This window comes from Cucumis melo, chromosome 12, assembly GCF_025177605.1.
Source record: "Cucumis melo cultivar AY chromosome 12, USDA_Cmelo_AY_1.0, whole genome shotgun sequence".
NCBI lineage: Eukaryota > Viridiplantae > Streptophyta > Magnoliopsida > Cucurbitales > Cucurbitaceae > Cucumis > Cucumis melo.
In genome coordinates this window covers 14,732,060-14,757,255 of record NC_066868.1, presented here as the reverse complement: position 1 = coordinate 14,757,255, position 25,196 = coordinate 14,732,060, and the positions used below count along the sequence as shown (strand labels likewise).

Here is a 25,196-nt window from a genome sequence, read left to right as displayed (position 1 = left end):
TTTATAATTTTTTTATTGATGTATAAAAAAGATAGATAAAAATATTTGATCATAAAAGATGAATCTCTAACCTTGAAGTTATGGCACATAGTTGATATCAATTAAATTGTATTAATCTAAAAAAGCGAAAAAAGGAAAAGTAATTGTACTACCATTTGGAAATATGAATATAATATTTCAAGTGGGTAGTTTTTATTATTATTATTATTATTATTATTATTATTGCGTGGTACTTTGTTGAATTTTCTAAAAGAAAACGCAAATTATATAAATATTTAACATTGGAAAGACAACATTATTCGTAAAATGTCATATCACCATGCTTTTTATTAAAATTTGGTGAGTTTTCTTCTTGTATTCATATAATATAACAAATAGGGTGATGAGTATAGAAATGGTTTGATAGAAGATGGTAAGTGGTAGCAAATTCTTATAGTTTTACGTATGATTGATGGGCCGGTCCAAACATGAACGACCCGGGCCCATTTTCACTAGGGATACAAAAGGGGAATTGTGAAAAAAGAAAAGGGGTAATAACGTAATTACGTACTTCCATTTAACCTTTTTACTTGTCCAATTTCACCCACCCAACACCCTCCCCGCCGCTAAATTTTACCACTTCTCACCTCACCCACCGCCCAAATGGACCTCTTCACCGCCGACCACCGGATACCCACCTCCGACAACTTCCCACAGCACGTTGCTCCATTTCCTGATCCCACCGACCTCCTCTACGCTGCTCCATCCGCTGTATTCCCCCCTACCGACATCATCAACCACCTCTCCAACCCTCCACCGCCGCCGCAGAAGCTCCGTCCCATCCGCTGCAACGGTAGGTCCCCCGCCGGTTCTCAGGCCGAAAACATCTTCGATGGAGCCCTAAGGAGTTTCCAATGCGTTTCTTCGTCGCCTGAGGGTGGTTTTTCTGGGGATCAGCTCTGTGTGGCTAATATTGACCCGTGTCAGTACTTCGACTCCTTGGCGAAAGATGAAAAGCCCGAAGTCAAGCATAATGGCAGCTTCGGCGATATCATTGCAAACGATTACTTCTCGGAGGAAGAGACGAAGAACGGCGGATCCGGTGCTGCTATTGCTGCGGAGAATTTGAGCCGGAGCCGTGAAGAACCTCAATTGGACAACGATTCGTGGTGAGTTTTTACTCTGAACTTTACTTCGCTTCATGAATTCATGTTCTTCAATTGAACTATTGAATCTTATTTACTTTAATTCATTCATATATTATATATGTTCTTAGAGTTATTAGGTGTCTGAGATTTGTTTAGGAAATGCCAATTATTTTATGATGGTAACCTCTGAATTCTTATGGAAAAGTGAGAGATTTAAAGAAAAGCTTCCCTGTAAAGTGATTCTTATAATATGTGAAAAAGAAATTGTTCTTTCAGTTTGGTGACTTCCTTGGCCTCTCTTCATTCTAAATCTGATTAATTTCTTTTGATTCCAAGAAGAAAAAAAACTGAAAAATATTATTTTATTAACTATTTCAACAAAATTTTCAAGTATTACTTTCATCCTTTAGGCCTCTCTCTCTTTCTCCTTGAAATACAATAAAAGAATTGGAAATGCTTATAGGAGAAACTTTTTTTTCTCTTTTATTCACTATTAAGTGAAATGAAAAGAGAGGGAAAAAAAAAAATACAAACAGGAGATTCCCAAAAAGTCACCAATAGCATTAATAAGAAGAAGAAGTAATTTTACAAAAACTCCTTTTAGAGTGCATAAGTTTGAAGTAAGAAAATGACAAGGTCAACAGAGCCATAAAAGATTCTTCTTTTTCTCTCCTTTTTAAAAGTTCTCATCTCTAGCAATCATCATAATGTCCCAGAAAATTTTAGCTCTCCTTTTGAAGGAAAGAGATCATTCAAAATGGATTTGTACAAAAGAGTTCAGGACTAGTTAATGCTTGTTTGATAATTATGGTAATCGGTTGTCTCTTAAAACTGATAATAGGAGCAATCAAAAGACACGGAACTAATACGAGTGTTGGAAGAAGAGGTGAGGAGAGGAAGAAACGTTGTACATTATCCTCCTTTGTATTGTATTGGATATCAAATGTAGAAGTGCAAGAAACTGTTTTCCATTTCAAAACTGTCGAGACATTTGATTCTTGAAAGTTCAACTCTTGTGAATTGCTTTTGGTCCTGGCTAAATGAAGCATTTTCTGATGCTTGTATGGTTAGTCATGGTTTTTCTTTTTGTTGTGGTCACTTTATGATACTGTGGCACTGGATTTAGGATGGAGTGAATTGAACAGAAAGTTCCTGTTCTGACTTCTGATATGAGGATTTTTTGTCATTGCAGTAATTTGAGACTCAGGACCGTTTCTTTTGTTTTACTTTTTTTTTCTGAAAAAAAAAACAAAACTTTTATTGATTAATGAAGACGTTACAAAATTCATAAGAACCAATTTTTCATTTTAGAAGAATATAACCACTTCCGATCAGAAAACAATGTCTATGAAAAAAGAAATAAAGAAAACAAGAGAAATTTACCTTCTTTCTACCTCATGAATCTTTCCCCCTCCAGATAAACCAATCCAAACTGCTGCTTCCTTTAGAAATTTACCTCCTTTTCTTCCTGCAACTAGAAAATGATGTTGATGCATGCCTTATTTGTTCGAGTATTCAATAATCTGCTTCAGTTTGAATTTTTCATTTGATGATTGATATTTACCCCTTTTAAACTTGTAACCTTCACTAAACATCGAAGATCTTCTTCCAAGTTCCCATTAACTCTACCTTTTTGGCTTCCAAATTATTAGTTCCCTTGCAAGGCTGAAAGTATTCTGCTCTTTCCCAATACACCTATCCTTAGAAGTCTCTACGTAAAATCAGCAATTTTTTCTCATGGCTGTTTGCTCTATTGCTGAAAACAAGCTTAACACAAGTTGTTCTACGGAATTCCTTAGCTTTAAAGCGTTAAGCATTTAAAACAAACAAAGCAGCTTATGTTATCATGATTGAAAGTTTTATGAGACCAAATAAGTAGAAGCACGGCATGATGCATGCATAGATACATAGGGTATATATAATGCAACAATTAATGACAAATTTCTTGATTACTTGTTTCCAGCTCAACTTCAGATGGTGGTGATGCTGTTTTTAGCAGCAAAAAGCATTTAAGCCATAAGAGAAAGAGAACAAGAAGGTCGCTCGAGCATTTTGTGGAAAAATTGGTACTGAAGGTCATGCATAAACAGGAGGAGATGCATATGCAGTTAATAGATATGATAGAAAGGAAGGAGAAAGAGAGAACAGTAAGAGAAGAAGCTTGGAAGCAGAGAGAGATTGAAAGAATTAAAAGGGATGAGGAGTTAAGAGCCCAAGAAACCTCTCGCAGTTTAGCAATTATTTCCTTGATCCAAAATTTGCTGGGCAATGAAATTCAAATCTCCCGACCAGTGGAAAACCAATGTACAGAAGATGATGGAGGTGAAAGCAGCATCCAGAAGGAGCTAAAATGTGATCCAAGTGGAAGGAGATGGCCTCAGGCTGAAGTACAATCTTTGATATCTCTTCGAACATCACTGGAACATAAATTCCGTGCTACAGGCTCGAAAGGATCGATATGGGAGGAGATATCAATTGAGATGCAGAAGATGGGTTACAAGCGTTCAGCAAAGAAGTGCAAAGAAAAATGGGAAAATATGAACAAATATTTCAAAAGGACCATTGTAACTGGGAAGGCTAGTATTGCAAATGGTAAGACATGTCCATATTTTCAAGAATTAGATATTCTTTATAGAAATGGAGTGGTAAATACTGGAGCTGTCTTTGATAGTACAAATACTGAAAATAATTCCAAGGCTGAAAGAAGTATAGATCCTTTTCATGAAGATGCTTTTGTAGAAGGTGAAAGAGAGCATATAAAACAGGAGCAGGCATTGGACATGGTACAATTCTAAAAAAGAGATTTTAAGTACACTAAAGATCCCTTTGGTTGATTTTTGCAGCCCATATTTATGATAATGCAGATTCTTCATGTTTACTCTTAATCTATTCATGGCTGATTTCCCTATTGGCTCGCTTTTCGGGATATGTTTCAGACATTATTTGTGCCCCTATAGTGACCAAAAGAAATGTCAAGTTTTCAGTTCGATGTCAGCAGGAAATGAGGGAGTAGATTGAGGAGATACTTCAATCAAGTTTCTGAGTTGATGATGCTTGAAATTCTTGTAAGTAAATGGATAGTAGTTGAAGACATATCATCTTTCTTCCTATGGATTTGTGTAGATTTAATGCTTAATTTCTCTGGTTATTGAATTAGTTAGTTTGTAAGAGGAATAGGTCGATATTCTGAATTCTCCAACAGTTTCTTTATAACTGAGGTTAGTTCTTGACATCAAATGATTTCGTGATATGTTTTCTATTGAAAGCTTTGATCTGAAAAGTAAGTTACAGTATATATGTGTGTGATATGTTAGAATAAGTCACAACAGTATATGCTGCCACTGATGATTAGCTCTTAAAAAAGAATTCTATAATTCTGAATTTTCTTTTCAAATATTAGGGAAAGGTGCAAAATATTTCCTTATCTTTCTTTTTTTTATTTATGTAATGTTGGGTAGATATTTATACTTGAGACGCAAATATAGCATTAAAGCCGAAAATTCTATTGGCCCAAACCATCTGATTACTACCGCCACTGTACAATAAACAATTTATAGCCAATGTGAAAAAAAAATTTATAAATATATGTTAAAATCTATTATTGAATGATTTTGTTATCTTTTTATGAATCTTGTTGATAGCAATGACCCTATAAATTATATCGTTTGATCGAAGATATTTTGTCTTTCAGGATGTCCATAACTAACTAGTTTTGAATGTCTATGGATTTGAAATAATGATATTTTTGCCCTTTATTTTATTTATTTATTTATAAATATTCTTTATTTTATTTTTATATAAAAGTAAACTAATGTACGTATGCAATAGATACTAAATAATAGATAAGTCATGTAATTGATAGATGAGAGGAGGTACCATCCCAGTTTTAATCAATGCCTTTTTTAGTAGTTGAGTAATACTTATAATTACGTTAGTGTTGGTTTGATGAAAGAAACTTTGTTTATAATTCAATCAATTGTTGATAACTCGTGAATGATTAATTTGAATGTATTGGTTATTGAACATGTTTGAGCCAAGTCGAGTCGATCTAAAGATGGTGATTTATCGAACATGTTTGAGTCAAGTCGAGTCGATCTAAAGATGGTGATGTATCGAACATGTTTGAGCCAAGTCGAGTCGATCTAAAGATGGTGATTTGTTGTTGATTATATAGGACTATTTGTTCTTTATTTATTTAAATAAATTATAAAATCAACCTCTAAAACTAATTATAGACATTGAACCCTATATATAATCTATTTGTATGTATGTATATATTTATTTATCAAAAACCAGAAAAACAAAAGAAAAAGTGGAAAATATTTCTCCGTGGGCGTGGGTAACCCGATCCAGTGGAGATGGGGAATGGGGAACGAGATGGGGGCGAGGACAAAGTGGCATACCCGTCTCTGGCTCGCCGACATCTCTATTTTTATCTATTGGTGTTTGTTTTCTTGTGTGCTAGCATGATCCTTGGTTTATTACTGTTCTAACTATGAATCATATTATTTTGTCGGGAAGTGTTCGTTTTGTAAAAAAAGAGTGATTCATATCAATTTATCTAACATTTACCTATGTTTTTTCTTTAGTTTACTTTTTTTTCTCTTTCTTTCTGGATCAATACAATCCCTTAAAGAGGACTAAAAAAGATCGAAGTATGTTTTTCTCGTATATTTATTTTTCGTTATTTATCATTTTTTTTCATAATAATAATGGAGGGAGTATTAAAGTTAAAACGATAATAGTATTTTAAAAAGAAAATTAATCAATTCATAGATGCATATAAATTTATTTATTTTAAAGAGAATGAAAGGTAAACTTAGAATATATAAAGGATACCAAAAAAAGAAAATTATTATTTGAAATAAATTAATTTAAATTCATTAAAAAATTAAAATACTATATATTGTGCAACTCCAAAGAGGGTTGAAAATAAACCTCAAATTCAAAATAAGCGATGAAGGAAACTATGGAAGAGAAGACAAATTCATCCATAAATAACTATTTTTTTCTAGAAAAGTAAGTTATATCTCAATCAAAATATTTATTTAAGCTATATTATCTCATGATCTAAATGAGGTTTTTTATTGATTTAAAATGCAATGAGGAACATTTTGATTTAATGTTTTTTTGTCCCTGTTTGAAATCATGAAAAAGTCTTTATTGCGTTTGTTTAAAGATATTTTTTCGAACACCTTAATTTTTTAATCAAATTACTAATTCATTTGTGAGATTTTATTTTAATTTTAATTATGACCCAGTAAATATGTTGTTTTAAATAACACTTGTTTCGTATTAAATCATCTTATTTGTATAATTAGAATAGTCATTATTCTCAATAAATTATTTTTATAAAACAATATTTACAATTATCATGTAAGTTTTTTAGTAAAACAAATAATACTTAAGTATTGTAAATTAACCATATAAGAATTTGAATATCTATATTCTTGAATGCAAGACATTCTAAATTATAATTTAATATTGATAGAGAACAGCCCAATTGTTGTTGCACTACGGTCTACAACTCATGGCTCGATCAGTTCGACAAACTGTTACATAGGAATTAGAACAGCAACAGCAAAACAGATCTGTACTGGAACAAAAGCTGCAAAACAGAAACGAGATTAATAGATGACTGAGTCGCGAAATACGCTCTTTTTAAAATGTTTTGTGGCTCTTCTCTTGATTGTGCAAACAGATAATTGCCCCATCGTCCTCAGGATAAAATAGTCTCTCGTCTTCAATTGATTTTGCACATAAATCAACTGGTAATAAAAGAATACACAAATGACAGACACTATTGCTCGGGAACTTTTGTTTATATCACATAAGAGAGAAATGATTTTTTGTCTATATTAAAATGAGAGAAAACTGAGATATATATTGTGATATATGAGGGGTGGCCAACGGTCACAAATTTATGGTGAAAGCAAAACATGAGGGTAATAATGAGGGAGAAAATCGTGGAAACGTTAATAAACCAAATCAAGGACGGCATGTATGAAATGTGGAGATATAGAGATATACACATTTGTCCATCTCATCCCACATTCTAAAATTTAGGTGCTCTAGGGGTTCAAACCCATCGTAAACAATAAGTATAAAATGAACTTTCACACCCAAAATTAATCAATATGGGAATACAATTGATAATAAAATAATATTATATTTTTCTTTCACAATTTTTTCATCCAATACCAATAAAGTTTAATAATAACTTTTTTTTCTACTACAATGGTTATGAAATTGGATAATCAAATTTTTATTTTATGTTTAAATAATGTTAGAAGATTTTTTTAAAAAATAATAATAAATAAGATGTTCATAATTCTTACATATGTTTTTAAACTGTCTCAATATTGAAAGTTTATTGTTATTGAGTCATTTTGTAAAGTGTTTTTTTGTTTCGTTTTGAGTAATCTTTTTATAAAGTTGTTCATATATTGTATTGATACTAATATTTTGTAATTTTTTATAATTAATTAGATTGTTGTTATAATAGTGTAATCGGAGTAATTCATAACATTAAATACATAAATAGTTCATAACTTTAAATACAATGAAAATAAATATTAGTATAAGTTGGTCCGAACACTCACATACATAGAAAAAATAATTTATAACATTAAATATATAATATTAAATACTGTCAATCTATGATTTAAAAGGATGTTAGCACCTTAAATAAGTTATATATAATGAAGGAATAGGGAGGGAAAAAGATCATTCATTAAAAGTGGAAATAGGGTTTGTCAATCCAACAAAAAACTAAAAATACTTTGCATTGTGTTATATATATATTCAATTGAGATTATTCTTCTTTTCTCTTTCCCTAATTTAATCAATTGAATCCACTAATCTCTTTCTTATTTAAGCCCAACAATCTCCAATATAAAAAATATATATATATCAAAATCATCCAATCACCTTAATCTTTTTTTCCAAATAAATATCACCCTTAGATATTTTCTTGATACCTAAAAAATCAAATGTTCATAAATCACTTAATTCAAAACACCCAAAATTTCAATAACTACACTTAAGATAATAAATTAAATTCCAAATTGTTGGGGCGTTACATTTCGGTTTAGGGTTATTTTGTTAATTAATTGCAATTAGAGTAATTATCTGATCCTGTTTCTGCTGAATTTGTATGCTTTTCTATTACCCAAGAATCCTTAAAAATTGAGGATAGTTCAAAATTTAGAAAAAAATATCTACTCTAGCCACAATTTTAAACAAATGTCTTAAATTTTTAATTAATTTCAGTAATAAGATTTGACTAAGTTTATGGACAAATTTTACATTACATTAATTTTAAATAGTACATATAAACGAAAATTGATATAATTTTTTGCCATAAATATTTTATGATACATTTATTATTTGTAGTAAAAATTACATATTTATACTACTAATTGGTTAATAGATTTCTTCTCCTTTAATGTAGTTGTACTCATTATTATTGATTCCAGAGAAACTTACATAAATGTAACAAAACTGTAAACTATTTATGGCCCGTGTAACAAATCCCATAAACTTACTTTTCTTCCTCGCGATTTGTCTTCCTCCTGTTATTTCGTCTTCTCCATCTTCCCCTATGATTTCGTCTTTCTTCTTTTCTCTTTTTCTTTTCTGTGATTTCTTTCCATCATTTTTCTTATTTTTCAATTCTTTATTTATATCATTTAATCTTTCCATCGTTTTTCTTCTTTTCCTCTTTGTTTTTTCGCTTCGATTTCTTTCCATCGTCTTTCTACTTTTCCTCTTCTTTTTCTTTTTTTTTAACGCGTTTACATTTGGGTAACCAAATCTAAACGATTGTGTACAAAAAAATAGCAAAATCTAAAAGATCATGTATAAAGAATCTTGAAAAAAATCATTTAGATTGAAGTAGCCAAATGTAAACGATCGTGTAAAAAAAAAAAAAGATGGTATATAAAGAATCTTGAAAAAAAATGATTTAGATTGAAGTAGCCAAATGTAAACGATTGTTTAAAAAACTCAACGATCGTGTAAAAAAAAATAAAAGATCGTGTATAAAAAATCTTGAAAAAAAATCATTTAGATTGGAGTAGTCAAATGTAAACGATCATGTAAAAAAAGTAAACGATCGTGTAAATAAATCTAAACGATCGTGTAAAGAAATCTACATGATCATGTACCAAAAGAATTAAAAAAATCGTGTACCAAATTTAAAAAAAAAATTATTTAGATTTGGGTCCCCAAATCTAAACGATCATGTAACAAAATTAAACAATGAAACTGAAAAGATAAATTGTAGTCATATCTAAACGATCGCGTATAAATTTTAGCCATATCTAAAAGATCGTAAATTATAGTCATATCTAAACGATCGCGTTGTAGCCATATCTAAACGATAGTGTATATATTGAACCATATCTAAATGATCGCGTATATATTGAACCATATCTAAAAGATCGCGTATATATTGAGCCATATCTAAACGATCGCGTATATATTGAGCCATATCTAAACGATCGCGTATATATTGAACCATATCTAAATGGTTGTAAATATATTTCGCGCGCGTTATTGACGACGTAGTTGATGGAGCATTTTTGGTATTTTACCCGGCGGACCTCTAAGGCTTTTCCGTTTTTGGAACTGTTCTATAGAGTGTAAATGTTTTGTCGCTTTTTTTATATTTTTGAAAAGACTCTTTGATTCTATGTAAATATGGTATAAAATACAATTATGGTAATATTTTCTATCATCTTTCTCTTCCTCCATTTTTTATACTTTCAGCGAATTAATGTATGTTAATATTTCCAATCATCTCTCTCTTTTTATTTTTTATTCTTCTGGTGAAATTTTTTCCAGTGAGGGCATATTTATCTTTAATCGTCCAATTAATCTCTCTCCATTTGTTCTTTCTTATTATGTTCATCTTCTTCAAGTTTCCGATAAGTGCATATTTGTTTCATCTTATTCCTATTTTTTCGATGAAATAAAATTATAGTATCTCGGTGAAGTTTTCCGTTGAAGTAAATTTGCTTTTTCTTATTCATCTTATTTATATTTGTTTCTAGGTATTTCAATTTTTTTTGAACATCAGTAATCGATATTTTTTTTCTTTAATTCGAGAGTAATGTATTTTAAATTTTAGAATTTTTTCTGTTGGTTTCGGTTTACATGTTTGTTCATTATGTATCGGGACATATTATGTATAATATGTTTGCAACGCCCCAAAATTTGAGGAATTTAATGTTATTATCTTAAGTGTAATTTTGAGATTTTGGGTGTTATTTAAATGTTGAAGTATTTTACTTTATGGAGATTTGATTCTATTGGATATTTGAAAAATATCAAATTGTTGTTAAGTTGGAATTTATGTTTGTTTTGGGACAAATTATCAAAATAATGCTCTTTTTCAAACATATTACCAAAATAATGTTGTTTTCAAACTTATTACCAAAATGTTGTTTTATTTTTTTTAAATTTTTTTAATAGGGCGAGTCTAAGACTCGCTCTCATTATTTAAAAAGAAAAAAAAATAGAAAAGAGGGCGAGTCTTAACTCGCCCTCATGCATTTAAAAAAAAAAGAAAAGAAAAGAGGGCAAGTTTTCAAAACTCGCCCTCATGCAGACCCGTGACCAATTTGCAGTGCCAGGAAAAGGATGGTCACGCCAGAGAACATTTGCAGTGAGAAAAAGGATGGTCACGTCAGAAAAAGGAGGAAAAGGAGGGGTGGAGATGGATGGTGGCAGAAAAACGAACGGTGTAGATGATTTTCCTAACCATTTAAATTGGCCATTTTTCTTCTTCTTCTTCACATATCCTCCATTCTTCTTCTCCTTCACGAAAAATTTCTCCCCTCTTCTTCTCCTCTCAACCTCCTCTCGGGTGTTGTAAAAAAGAATTGATCTTATCACATATCCTCCATTCTTTTTTCTCACTGCAAATGGTTAGTGATAAGCATAATAATAACAATAATAATAGTAATAAGAATAGTAATAGTAATAAGAATACTAATAACAATAATAATAGTAGTAATAATAATAGTAATAACAATAATAATAACAATAACAATAATAATAATAATAACAAGAACAATAATAATAACAATAATAATAACAATACTAATAATAATAATAATAATAATAATACTAATAATAATAATAATAATAATAATAATAATAATAATAATATATTATTATTATTAATAATGATAATAATATTTGTATTATGATGTTATATATAACTGTTTTTTTTAAGTATCATATGTATATTATGTTTAGGTTTAATTTATATTATGATATTGTATTTTTTTATAATAATTAATTATTTTTATTGTTTGTCTTTATTTCTATATAGAAAATGACAAACAAATATGTGTCATTTTTGTTGTTTACAAATGGCCATATGATTGACGGTGTTGATGGGGTTGATTATAATCAACCTCCATGTGGAAATTTTAGCATAAATTGGAATAGTAGAATTGTGTTCGAACAATTCCTCCAAATGGTAGGATTATCACTTGGTGTAGATATGAGTTCAAGCCAGATAGAGATAATATATAGACACCCTAATTTAACTGCATCCGAAACAGTAAGGTTTATGTCATTCCCTATTTCAAACGAACAAGAAATGAACACCATGTTTTCAATTGCACTGCCGTTTCCAAACATGGTGCATCTGTATGTGACTGTGAGTATGGTAGATACTACCATAAACTTAAATGTAGAATTGAGATATGTTGAAGAATATGTTGATGTTGAGCCGGAGTCAGATGCACCACCAGTGTGCCATGAAGAAGAAATGGTAGCTACCAACGAATACATAGAGTTTAGAACAGAAACTGATGACGAATTTGAAGAGATGGATTTCGATGGTTGTGAATATGAAGTTCCATCCAATACATTCACTGATTTAGACATGAATGCAGTAGATGGCATTCAAGAACACGATCTAATTATAGTTCCAATGGTGACCAACAACACCAAATTGTACACGGGAATGATTTGTGAAAATAAATAAATGCTGCAACATATGGTTAAGTGCTTTGCTAATAAGAGTCACGCACCATATGAAGTAGTAGAGTCTACACCGACAAAGTGGGTCATCCAATGTAAAAAGTCGAACGAAGGTTGCAAATGGAGACTTCGTGCAATAATGAAAAAATCTCATGGTTTATTTGAGATCACAAAGTTATCTAACCAACATACTTGCTTTTACTCAGAACTTAGTCAAAGTCATGTGCAATTGGATTCTTCAATGCTTGCACGAGAGTTTTTTGAATTTGTCAGAGAAAAACCATCAATAAGTGTTGCGTCACTGCAATCCATGATCAAGGAAAAGTTTGGCTACCATGTTTCTTACCGTAGGGCTTGGGATGGTAAAAAAAACAGTAGCCAAAGTGTTTGGCGATTGGGATGAGTCGTACAAATTATTACCTAGGTGGTTGTATATGGTGAAGCATACCAATCCTGGAACACTCGTTGAATGGAGGGTACAGGCCACACCTATCGAAGGCCATGTCATCTTACCATCGGTATTTTAGGCATTTGGTCCCTGTATAGAAGCCTTTAGTAGATGTAGGCCACTTATTCAAATCGACGGCACTCACCTGTATGGCAAGTATCGAGGAAAGTTATTAATTGCTACATCTATTAATTCAAATGGTCATCTTCTACCATTAGCATTTGCTGTTGTTGAAGAAGAGTCTGCAGATTCATGGGGATGGTTTTTACGACATCTAAAACAAATTGTGACCCATGACGAGATATGCTTACTTTCCGATCGACATGCTGGCATTATATTGGCGGTTAACAATCCGAATAATGGATGGACATGAACGAATTGTCATCATAGATTTTGTTTACGCCATGTTGTCAGTAATTTCTACAAAAGATATAAATTCACATCATTGAAGAATTATGCTTACCGTGCCGGGTGTCATTTTCAGATCCGAAAGTTTGATAAAGCCATTCAGGATCTAATGAGAATAAACAGTAGATGCATGAGTTTTTTTTATGACATTCCTATAGAGAAGTGGACTCAAGCACATGACGGAGGATTTCGATACGGATGGATGACAACAAATCTATCAGAGTGCATGAACGAAATTTTCAAAGGAGCTCGAATGTTGCCGATAAATGCTATAGCTCAAATTACATTCTTCAAATGCGTGAGTTACTTTGAAAAAAGGAGAGAGGAAATAAAAGTTGCGTTGGAACGTGGAGATAAATATACCGGGTATGGATTTTTCAACTTCACAGTTGGTAATAGATCTTATGATGTGCATGTTATACTAATTGCATCAATTTTCAGGTACGCACTTCAGAAAATATTAAAATGGTCTGGAAGATCCAGTAAGCATGAAGTACAATAATATGATCAATCTGAAGGCATATTTCATGTAAAAACTGGACGTCACGAATTAAATTCTAAAGGAGGAAATATCCAAATATTGAGGCTAAGTACTTCTGAGAGGTACTGTTCGTGTAACAAGTGGCAAGCCTTTGGTATTCCATGCTCGCATTTTATGGCGGTTTGTTCACGGTTTAACATGAACTATGAAGACTTTGTTGAGGACTATTATAAAATATCAACTTATGCTGCATGCTATGCGCCTCAGTTTCAACCTGTACCGCATGAAGATTATTGGATCACACCTACAAGTATGCCTGTCTTACTGCCAGATCCATCGTTGTTGAGAAAATTAGGTAGACCAAAGACTTCACGTTATCACAACGAGATGGATTGGACAGAACAAAGTGCTCAACAACGATGCTCAATCTGTAGCCAACTTGGTCATAACCGACGGAGCTGTACTTTGTTAAGGAGACAGGCACCTGATAGTTAGACATCTTTCTTTAATAACATTGATTTGTACTTTTTTGTGTAGATAATGGCATTAAACCGAGGACCAATTGATCCGGACGTTTTATATGATCAGAACATTCACCGATCAGAAACTGTGTGGGATGATCGTAATACGCCCGAGATAAACTGTAGACGACGTGAGGTAGTTGTCCAACGTACTATCCCACTACACCGCAACATACTTCCACTGCTACGTGCTTCAGGATTTTATGGGCTTGCCAGATTGGGGTTCATCCAGTTTGACTGGCATCTGATCACTGCACTTCTGGAGAGATTGAGACCGGAGACGCATACATTTCACATGCCAGTTGGAGAGTGCACAATTACGTTGCAGGATGTGGAAGTTTTGGTGGGATTACCGGCTGATGGCGAGCCCGTTATCGGTCAGATGCATGATGATTGGTTGCATGTTTGCCAAGAGTTACTTGGTGTGATCCCACCTCCTGAACAAATTAGGGGGCAGAGATTGAGTTTAACATGGTTGGAAGGCAGAGTTTCATGAATTGGCTAACGATGTCGATGAGGAAACTATCACACGTTATGCACGGGCATATATTTTACAGTTGATGGGTGGGAGTATTTTTGCAGATAAATCAACTCGTTATGTGCACCTAATGTTCCTACCATTCTTAGCTAATCTGCACCACACGGGGCGATATTCTTGGGGTGGAGCCTGTTTGGCATGGTTGTATAGACAATTATGCAAGGCATCCAAACAAGGTGTTCGTGAAATAGCTGGACCACTAATATTGTTACAAATATGGGCTTGGGAACGATTCCCAATAGTGGCTTCGCAACTCCTACATGTCAATGGTAATCAATTACACGGTCGAGCTTATGGTTCAAGGTATGCTATTTCAATTTAATTTAGATTAACAGTAACTTTTTATACGTAGTTCAATTAAAATCTAAAATATTAGTTCAACAATACAGATGGAGAGATCAATTTTGTGTGACAAGATCGGCTACACATGTAGTCTTTCAGTATAGATACATGTTTGATCTTCTTCAACCTAGTCAGGTACGTCATGCTGAACTTCAATTTCAAGTTCCATATTTTTTTTAAGTTCTCAGTATAGGTACGTTATTTGTTTCATACAATTTGTTTCAGATTGTCTAGGAGCCATACAAAACTGTCATAGATAGCTTGCCACATTTTTGTACAAACGGTCACGACATATGGCGGACGATTAGTCCTCTCATATGTTTCTACATTGGTGAGTGGCATCATCCTGATAGAGTACTTAGACAGTTCGGTATTCAACAAGCTGTTCCACGTGACTGTAATACTGAACCACTGTTGCACAACATTGACCTGAGGACTGCTGATTGGTTAGATAGAGTTGCTCATTTAGTGATGCGATGCCATAATCGCAGAAGGTTTACTGCTACGGGACCTCCAATTGAGCAGTTTGATATGAATGTAACTCAAGAATACATCCATTAGTACAAAAACATTAGCAAGCTCTATATCACCCAACCAGGAGCTGCTATGAGTCATCTGGTACACATTTAAAAATTGTATAGTTGTTTTTAGTGAAAATTTATTTTCAATGATTTCTAATTCATTTTAATATTTTATAGAGATCGAACAATATTAGACTTCGGAATGTTGCAGATGATCCACAACAGGTTCTAAATATATGCAACGATAACGAGCAGTACATGGAGAACATCCACTATATGTACGATGTCCCTATTGTACCTGCTCCAGTTCAGAGGAGACGTCCTCTAGTGCAAGAGCCCGATCAATTGGAAGAAGTTGACCAACATGGGGAAGAAGTGTCTCCCATGACACAGACACAGACACAAAGCGAGCATAATTACGTTAGTCCAGTAATGATGATGCCAACATTTGGAACGACATATATGATTCAGGAGTCAGTCAATCGTCAGACTTCGGAAGAGGATATTACAATTCAGAGGCAGGTCAATCATCAACGGACTTTGGGCAGCAATACTATGATTTAGGGAGCGATCCATCGTCTTCATACATGCATTGTCACAGGCGTGGTCATGGAGAACATAATGAATATTTGTACTACGAAGTGCCTGCAGCGGTACCCGAGCAATCAGATGAGCAACAACAACAAAAGAATGTAGCAGTACCCGAGCAATCAGATGAGCAACAACAACAAGAGAATCAGGAGGAAATACAACAACAAAGAGTTCAAAGTCGACGACGACAACCAGCTAGAAATCATCGACGTCCAGGTTGTGGAACACATTGATTTTTTTTTCTTTGAATGAAAATTGTTAAATTATTGTAGTAAACATTTTGATTCATATTTAATTATTTTACAATCAAAAGCACTTACTACAAATTTACGGCATCCAATTAATAGACAAATATATTTTGATTTTTTGTATGGTGAAGAGATGCATGCAGAGTATACCAGATCATCTAAGTTTATAATACGAAATCCAAAACGAGCTAAAAAAGATTATAAATTTTCAAGGTTTTGATTAAATCCTAATTCTTCAAGGTTTTCATTCACATGTTGAACGAAAAATATATATTTTTCTATTGAATATATACATATGTAGGATTCAATTAATAATGATTTATAATTTTGACTTAATTGGATGAGCTAAATAATAGACACAACCCACTTATTGAATGGCAAAATAAAAGTGCTATTTATTCATTACAATGTTCCAAATATTAATTCCAACATACATACATTAGTTCCAAATTTTCTACATTTTTTTTAACTATACAAGGGCGAGTCTTGTGCAAATTTTTTTTTTAAAATATATAGGGTGAGTCTTCAAGACTCGCCCTAGTTGGAATTTTTTTAAAAAAAATATACAAGGGCGAGTCTCAAGACTCGCCCTATGTGAAATTTTATTTTTAAAATATACAAGGGCGAGTCTAAGACTCGCCCTTTTAAAAAAATTAAAAAAAAAACAACATTTTGGTAATAAGTTTGCAAACAACGGTATTTTGGTAATAAGTTTGCAAAATAACAATATTTTGGTTAATAGTCCTTTGTTTTGGTTGTTTATGTTTAGGTATTATTTGGCTTAAGGAATTAATAATTGTATTATGAAATAATATAGTTATTATGAAAAGATAGTTTGATAAGATAAAGATGATTGGTTTGGTTGAGGAGAGAGAGTATGTGATTTTATTTTGGAAAAGATAAAAAGAATGTAAAAAGGGAGATTTGGTGGGTTTTAAATGAAGAGAGAGTGTGAAAATTTTGGGGAAAGAGAAAAAGAGAAAAATAAACATAAAAGAAATTATTTTTATTTAATAGGCCTTGGGATGTATGAACCACTATTCATCTTCTTCATTAAGAAAAAGAAAAGGAAACCCTAATTTTTTTAAAAAACCCTACCTGCCGCCACCGTCGGCCGCCGAAACCCGCACCCAAGCCACATCAGTCGTCCTCTCCGCTGCATCCTTTCCCGCACCGTTGAAGTTTCCGTCAGCGTCCGTCGTCTTCTGTCGTCGAGCTAAGCCGATCCGCCCGGGTGAACCAAATGCCGTCGGTCGTCCAAATCAGCAACGGAGCCGATCGTCTTCACGCCGCGCTTCTCCATTGAGCCGTCCGTCAGCCGTCGTTGAAGCTCCACCCCGGCCACGTCGGAGATCGTTGCACACCCGAGCATCGCACATTATTTCTCCATCAGTCAAACGCCACTGACCGATGCAAGTCGTCACGATCCGAGACGTTCTCTGTCAGTCGCGTCAAGTCGAGCGCCGTCGACTTCTGCCTCGAGCCGCGCCAGCCATACCCGAGTCGCGCCAACCGCCACGTGAATTGCAAGCCGCATGCACGCCTACCTGAGTCACGTCAGTCGCTGCGTGAAGTGCGAGTCGAGTGTGCCTGGCCGAGCCGCCCATCCGTGAGCCGTTTCTGCCACCCAACAGAGCCGTCAAGCTATTTTCAAGCCGTTTAGCCAATTTTTGACCTTTTTACTTGTTTTGGTAAGTTTTGATTGGGTTTTTGGTATGCCCAACCAAGATTAATTTTTGAACCTAAATGATTTAATTTTGGATTAAATTAAATTATTATTTATCCTAAAGGACTGGTTGGACCAGTTGGAGTTTGGACTGTGGAACTCTTTCTAGTTAAAGGAAATTTTTGCAACCTTGATCTTAGGTAAGTTACTTCGAATGAATTTTGTGGACTTTAATTCTGTGAAGGTTAGGTTATTAAATTGGTGTTTCTAACTATTTAGAACTTTGTTGCTTGGAAAGTGTGTTTTGCTATTAAAATTTAACCAAGTTAATCTCCAGACAAGAGATTCTACTACTAGACCTTCAAGTTACTTTAAAGAGACCGCATGTATGAATATATGGTTATGGATCAATGGTAGCTAAGTACATAACCCAAGGTTATTGAGAGGGAGGCTGATATTGTAATTTCTTTTGCTGGTTGACTTTATGGTTAGCGTTGATAGTATGTCGATGTTATCACCTACGTTCTAATGACATAGTTTTGTGGTTGAGGATGACATGATATGATATGTTATGGTATGATATGTTATGGTATGATATGTTATGGTATGATTGTTATGGTATGAAATGTTATGATATGATATGTTATGATGATGTTGTGTTATGTGCATGTTATGGATAGGGTGTATGTTAGCTTTACCTATTAGAGTCATATCCACATGAGTGTCCTTCGAGATTATCACTCTTTTTGACGACTGTGTAGTCCGACGGGACCACCAGTCTAACATTGACATTGGCACAGACATGATTTGAGAGATCCGACGGGATCGATCACATTGATAGCTGCGTAGTCCGACGGGACCACCAGTCCGACATTGACATTGACATTGACATAGACTGATTTGAGTGATTCGACGAGATCACTCATAGCCCGATCGTCTTAGGTGCTTCCTTGGGTTCACTAAAGACTAGCTTGTTCCTACGGGATCACAGATTGCACGTGTTCGGGAACGTGCCAGTTCATGGGTACCACTCTTCAAGACTCTAATAGGAAGTTAACAGGCACCTAGCGGCACTAGTAGTTGGTCCCTTACTAAGTATTACTCACTCTTCCCATTTCTATTTTTAGGCAGAGGCAGAGGTAAGAGCATAGGCAAGCTGACGAATGACCAGAAGTGACCGTGGCGAGCCATAGGGACACGCTTGCTTCCAACGTCATGTGTCAGATTTTAGAGTTGATATTTTCTTTCATTTTATTATATTTTATTTCTTTGTTTTTTTCTTTCCCTTTAAAACTAGTAACGCCCGAGATAGGATTTGTTTTAATTTATTTTCGTACATTCTATTTATGATTTTAACGATAATTCGAAGTTTTGTCTTATTTTCTATTTACCTTAAATAAATTTTAATATTTTTCTTTTAAAGTAAAGTCCTCAACTTAGTATAAGTGGTTTGGTCTTTACAATGTTATAGTGATATATATATATATATATATATATATATATATATATATTCAAGTATGACCAACATTGTAGTATATTTTAGTCCATAAACATATGTCGTTTAAACAGTTACACAATAGTTCATAAAAATTTTGTTTTCTAAATCAACCATGTATATTGTTCATAATTTTTGTTGAATTGCAGCTGAATATATTATATTTATGAGGCGATATTATTCTTATATTTAAAAGTTTTGTTTCTAAACTAACACATTATATTTTTCATATTATTCATTGAAGTCAGTCTAAAACTACACATTCAATATACGTTAGGATACAAAAAATTCGATATATATAGTATGTGAAATGGATATATTACCGTCACTAACAACTAATTTTATTATGTGGTATATTATTGAATCAGATTAATTGGGTCTTCAAGATATACTATGTTTTTTATAGAACATTGTTACAGTTGTTAATATATAATATGAGATATATATATGAAATAATTAAATATCCATGTGTATATATGAGAAAGTAAATAAAATATATATCTTACTATTGTGTAACTTACTAAAAATCTATCACTGTTATAATTATATTTGATATAAACATGGTATATATTTGAAATTGATAATTAAACCAAATAAGTGTATGGATATAAAAAAATTACAATATATAATCTTATATATCAAATAATATATGAGATGTATATTTTTATTTTTCAATATGTTTATCAACACAAAAACTTGAGCAACATAAAAACATAGGAATGAGAAAAAGGAAAAAAATATGTAAAAAACTATATACTAATGATAATAAAAATAAAAGTAAATGGAACTTACATGAGAAGAAAAACAAACCAAATATTTACAATTAAAAAAAATATACAAAAGTCTGGCCCAAATTACTACACTACCCATATTTATTAATTTACGAATTAGAAAAAAGGGAAAACTAGTACGTTAATCTCATGAAAAAGGGGAAATTTAAAGCATGTATGGAAAGCGCACAACGGGCAAAGGCGGAAACCATTCTACTCTCTTTCGTGCATAGAGATACACCGGCAACTGCTCATTAGTATTTTTAAAACCTAATTCTTCCGCAGACATTCAATGTTCGCGCAAGTCGGCTTCCATCACTCTGTTCAAAAGCATTCTTCCCCTTCTGGTGAGTGTTTAGAAGCATTATTCTTATCTGAAATTAAAGGGAGTATATATGGGATCAAAACGTATTTACTTAATAGTCTTCTATCACTGTGTTTAGAATGTCGAATAAATTAGGGTTTTGGTGATGATTATGTAAAGACCCAACCTCTCACACTAAGTAGAGGACTTTACTTTTTTAAAAAGAAAGAAATAAAGTTTATTTGTGAATAAATTCCGTGTTATGGGAATAAATTAAAACAAAATCCTATCTTGGGCCCTACTAGTTTTAAAGGAAAAAACAAGGAAATAAGTAAAACAGAAATGGAATGAAAGGAAATATCAACACTGAAATTTGACACATGACGTAAGCGAAAGCAAACGTGTCCCTATGGCTTGCCACTGTCACTTCTGGTCATTCGCCAGCTTGCCTTTGCCACTGCCTCTGCCTGAAAAAATAGAAATAGAAAGAGTGAGTACAAAAATATACTCAGTAAGGGACTCACTATTAGTCCCGCTAGGTGCCTGTTAATTTCCTATTAGAGTCCTGAAGAGTGGTACCCCTGAACTAGCATGTTCTCGAACACCTGCAATCTGTGATCCCGTAGGAACAAGCTGGTCTTTGGTGAACCCAAAGGAACACCTAAGACGATCAGGCTGTGAGTGATCCCGTCGAATCACTCAAATCATGTCTATGTCAATGTCAATGTCATTATGGACTGGTAATCCCATCGATTTACACAGTCATAAAAAGGTGGTGATCCCGAAGGACACTTATAAGGGTACGACTCTAATAGGTAAAGCTAACATACACCCTATCCATAGCATGCACATAACATATCATCATCATATCATATCATATCATATCATATCATAACATGTCATATCATATAAAAAAAAACATAGGTGATAACATCATCGCACTATCAGCTCTAGCCACAAAGTCAACCAGCAGTCATAAATACAATGTCAGTCTCTGTCTGTAATCTCATATTATGTATCTATCGATCATCGGCACATAACCATGCATACATACGGTCTCCTTAATTAAAGCTCGAGGGTCTAGTAGTAGAATCTCTTACCTGGAGATTAGCTCCATCGAAATTTAACAGCAAAACACGCTTTCCAAGTAACAAAGTCCTAAACAGTTAGAAAACACCAATTAATAACTTGACCCCAAGGAATTAAAGGTCCAAAAACTCCAGTTGAATCAGCTTACCCAATATCAAGGTTGCAACAATTTCCTTTAACTAGAAAGAGTTCCACAGTCCAAACTCCAATTGGTCCAACTGGTTCTTTAGGATAAATAATAATTTAATTTAATCCAAAATTAAATTATTTAGGTCCAAAAATTAAACTTAGTTGGGCATACCAAAGCCCAATCAAAACTTACCAAAACAGGTGGAAAGGACCCAAAAACAGGCTTGTGGCTCACAAAAAGCTTGGCGGCTCGGCTGGGAGGCAGACACGGCTTGTAATGGGGAGGCGCGGCTCAAACCCACACTGGCATCTGGCGCGGGCGGACTACATGGGTCGGTTGAGGGCGAATCGGCTCAGGTTGCTTGCGATTGACACCCAACGACGACTCGCCTGGCTCGACGATCGAGAACGACTGAAGATGAGCGACTGACGATTGACGACGGCTACTGCTTGGCATACAGCGCGACGAAGCTTCACGTAATGGCTGGCGATCGCAAATGGTTCGACTATGATGGAGCGGCGCGACTTCAAACGATGGAGACGACGCACCTGATGCAGCCGATCGGTTCAGACTGAGGCGACAACGACGACGGCGGGTTGCAAGGTTAGGGTTAGAGTTTCTCTTTTCTTTTCCTTTGTGAAGAAGATGATGGAACATTAAATTCACGTACCCCAACACCCTAAATAAACAAAAAAGAATAATAATCCAATATTATTTTCCCTTTTCCTTTTCCTTACTTTAATCAAATCAAATCTTCTCTCTCTTCAATTTAAACCCACCAAATCTCCCTTTTTATCTTTTCCCAAATAAAATCACATATTCTCTCTCCTCAACCAAGCCAATCATATTTATCTTATCAAAATATCTTTTCATAATAACTATATTTTCATAATACAATTATTAATTCCTTGAACCAAATAATACCTAAACATAAATAACCAAAACCCCTAAAACCTAATTAGATTTTTTTTTTTTGAAAAATATCTAGTAAATTTCATATTCCTACAACTAATTATTCCAAAAGTCTAAATAACACCCAATTCCGAAAATAAAGCTTAAGACAATTACAATAAAAATTACCTTAAATTTTGAGGTGTTACAGATTATCTTTTTAAACCATCTTAAAGTGTAGAGACTCTGTGTGAAACAAACATTAAGTAATGCATGTTGTATATATTTCTTGATTAAACCTCTAGTTTGAAGTCTATATATATTGAAGTGTTGATTTAGTGTTTAAACAACCAATCTTAAATGCAGATTTTCTGTGTAAACCACAAATTAAGTAATGCATGTTGTACATATTTTTTCATGATGTTTATATTCTAAAAAATCAAATGAAACAAGAAACACGAAGTGATTGGGCAGGATAATGTTGTATTGTATCATATAATTTGTAGTTTATATTGTATGATAATATGTAGGATAAGTTTGAAAAGAAAGGTTTGTAGAAGCGAAAGATTCCTAGGATCGAGACTGAAAAATATTAAATCAAACAAGGATGATCTTATTGTGATCAACGAATTTTCAGAGGTATATTTCTTATCTACTGAATTTAAATTTTAAATGGTAGAAATAGTTAAACACAAATATAATGTGTGTATATGGTAAGAGGAAGTAAGAAATGAAAACAAATGGAACATCTAGAAGATGATGAAGAAGATTTAAAAGGATCGACAGGTACACAGATTATTGTGTACCAGGATCAGAAGTTTGTGAAAATGGATGTGGTATTCGAAACTCCGGAAACAACAATGACAAAAAACAACAAAGGAAAACAATCTAAAACAACAAGTATATGTTATATTTACTAATGTATATATTTTATATGATTTCTGCTGATGATTTAATTATATTTGTTTGTAGATTAATTAAGAAGAAACATCGTATGATGTACCACTAAACTTCTCATTGGAGTCTGATGAGGTTTATTTATGATGTGTACAAATTGAAAAATGTTTTTGTACGAATGATATTAAGTTTTATGTATGAATATAAACTAACGTGAATGATATGTGATTATCTGCAGGACAATGTACCAATAACCAAAAGGAGATTGTTCGAACGTGTGTTGAAGGAGAAAAGGAAGGAAACTCAAATTGAAAATGTACATATATATGAAATGTAGGTATGTAAGAAACTATCACACTAGAAGAAATTTGACCTTTAATGTCACTTGGCAACCGACATCTTTGCGAGTGTTATTAAAGGCCTTTAATGTCGGTTGGACTTTAATGTCGGTTCAAAAACGACATTAAAGACCTCTTTAATGTCGGTTTTAAAACGACATTAAAGGCCTTTAATGTCAGTTTTCAACCGACATCTTTGATAGTGTTATTGAAGCCCTTTAATGTCGGTTGGGCTTTAATGTCGGTTTAAGACTGACATTAAAGGTCTTTAATGTCAGTTTTGAACCGACATCTTTGATAGTGTTATTGAAGCCCTTTAATGTCGATTGGACTATGATGTCGTTTTAAAACTGACATTAAAGAGGCCAATAATGTCAGTTTAAAACCGACATTAAAGATTTGTTTTTGTTCATTTTTAGAAATTTATATTTATTTAATTGTTGTATTATTGTCCATTTTTTATAAACCAACATTGAATCCATATAGATAAATATTTTTTCTCGCTCCAACAAATCAATAAAATTAATATTATTTTAGAAACTATAATATTTATCTTTTACATTTGTATACACAAAATGAAAACTTAATATTGTGTTTATATATACATTCTACAACAATACATGAAAAAAGATCCTAAAACAAGACGTAAATAAGAAAAATTCTAAATGTCTTCTCAATCTTCAATCTTCAGCCTTCAACGATCGCCTGGCTATCTACACAATCACTCAACTTTCAACCCGATATAACTTCAATCATTCTACAAACAATACCAAAACAAAGCTAAACGTACGTTAGAGAATTTGGTAATGTCGTACAATATATTAACTTTAGAGAATACTGTTACCTCTGTCTCTGTTCATCACTGTCTCTGTTCATTAGCAGATTCCCTAAACTCAATGTCAAGCTGCCTCTACTAAAGCAAAAAAATATACAAATACACAATTGCAAGTCCTCGCAACCGAAACCTACGTAACTAAGTACCCATATCACAAACAAAACAAAAATGTAAAAAACAGAAACCAAATTATTTAAGAAAAAAAAGGTCGTTCAAAGCAAGCAAACCACATATCACAAAGATTTTTTTTTAAAATCTTTAAAAGAAAAAACACCACACCAGGGCCAGAGGTATTTCCTCCTTGCCATAACCTGACTGAAAAATATGGCAACGAACTATAAACAACAAATGAACTTTGTGAATAAATAATAAATATGGCATCCTGTTGGCTGTTACATGAAAAATATTTCCAATATGCCTCAGGTAAATAGCTACAAAACATGAAAATGAAAAGGAAAAAGCCAAGGTTATCAACAACTGGGAATGAGAAGGGGGAGAAAACATAGCCAAGAATGATAAGTTCTTCAAATTTTTCTATGAATAGAGTGATATATT

The 25,196-nt window shown here is 33.2% G+C and overlaps 1 protein-coding gene across 2 annotated transcripts; it reads left to right on the top strand.

Annotated features, from left to right (window-relative positions):
- The first annotated feature begins 424 nt into the window (after positions 1-424).
- LOC103501749 (trihelix transcription factor GTL1) lies at positions 425-4,295 on the top strand. 2 transcript variants are annotated; one of them, XM_051079957.1, is made up of 3 exons: positions 425-1,148; positions 3,091-3,719; positions 4,064-4,295. In XM_051079957.1, exons 1-3 carry the CDS (start codon positions 643-645, stop codon positions 4,138-4,140), a joined length of 1,212 nt encoding a protein of 403 aa, XP_050935914.1. In that variant the 5' UTR covers positions 425-642; the 3' UTR covers positions 4,141-4,295. The 2 variants fall into 2 exon arrangements, with proteins under 2 accessions (XP_050935914.1, XP_050935913.1); XM_051079956.1 differs by having other exon boundaries at positions 3,091-3,910.
- The last annotated feature ends 20,901 nt before the right edge of the window (positions 4,296-25,196 follow it).

Excerpts from the sequence above, each read along its gene's own strand:
- LOC103501749 (XM_051079956.1), top strand. The coding sequence starts at position 643 with ATGGACCTCTTCACCGCCGACCACCGGATACCCACCTCCGACAACTTC. Across the intron at positions 1,149-3,090 it reads CAATTGGACAACGATTCGTG|CTCAACTTCAGATGGTGGTG; the intron begins GTGAGTTTTTAC and ends ACTTGTTTCCAG. Across the intron at positions 3,911-4,063 it reads AGGAGCAGGCATTGGACATG|ACATTATTTGTGCCCCTATA; the intron begins GTACAATTCTAA and ends GATATGTTTCAG.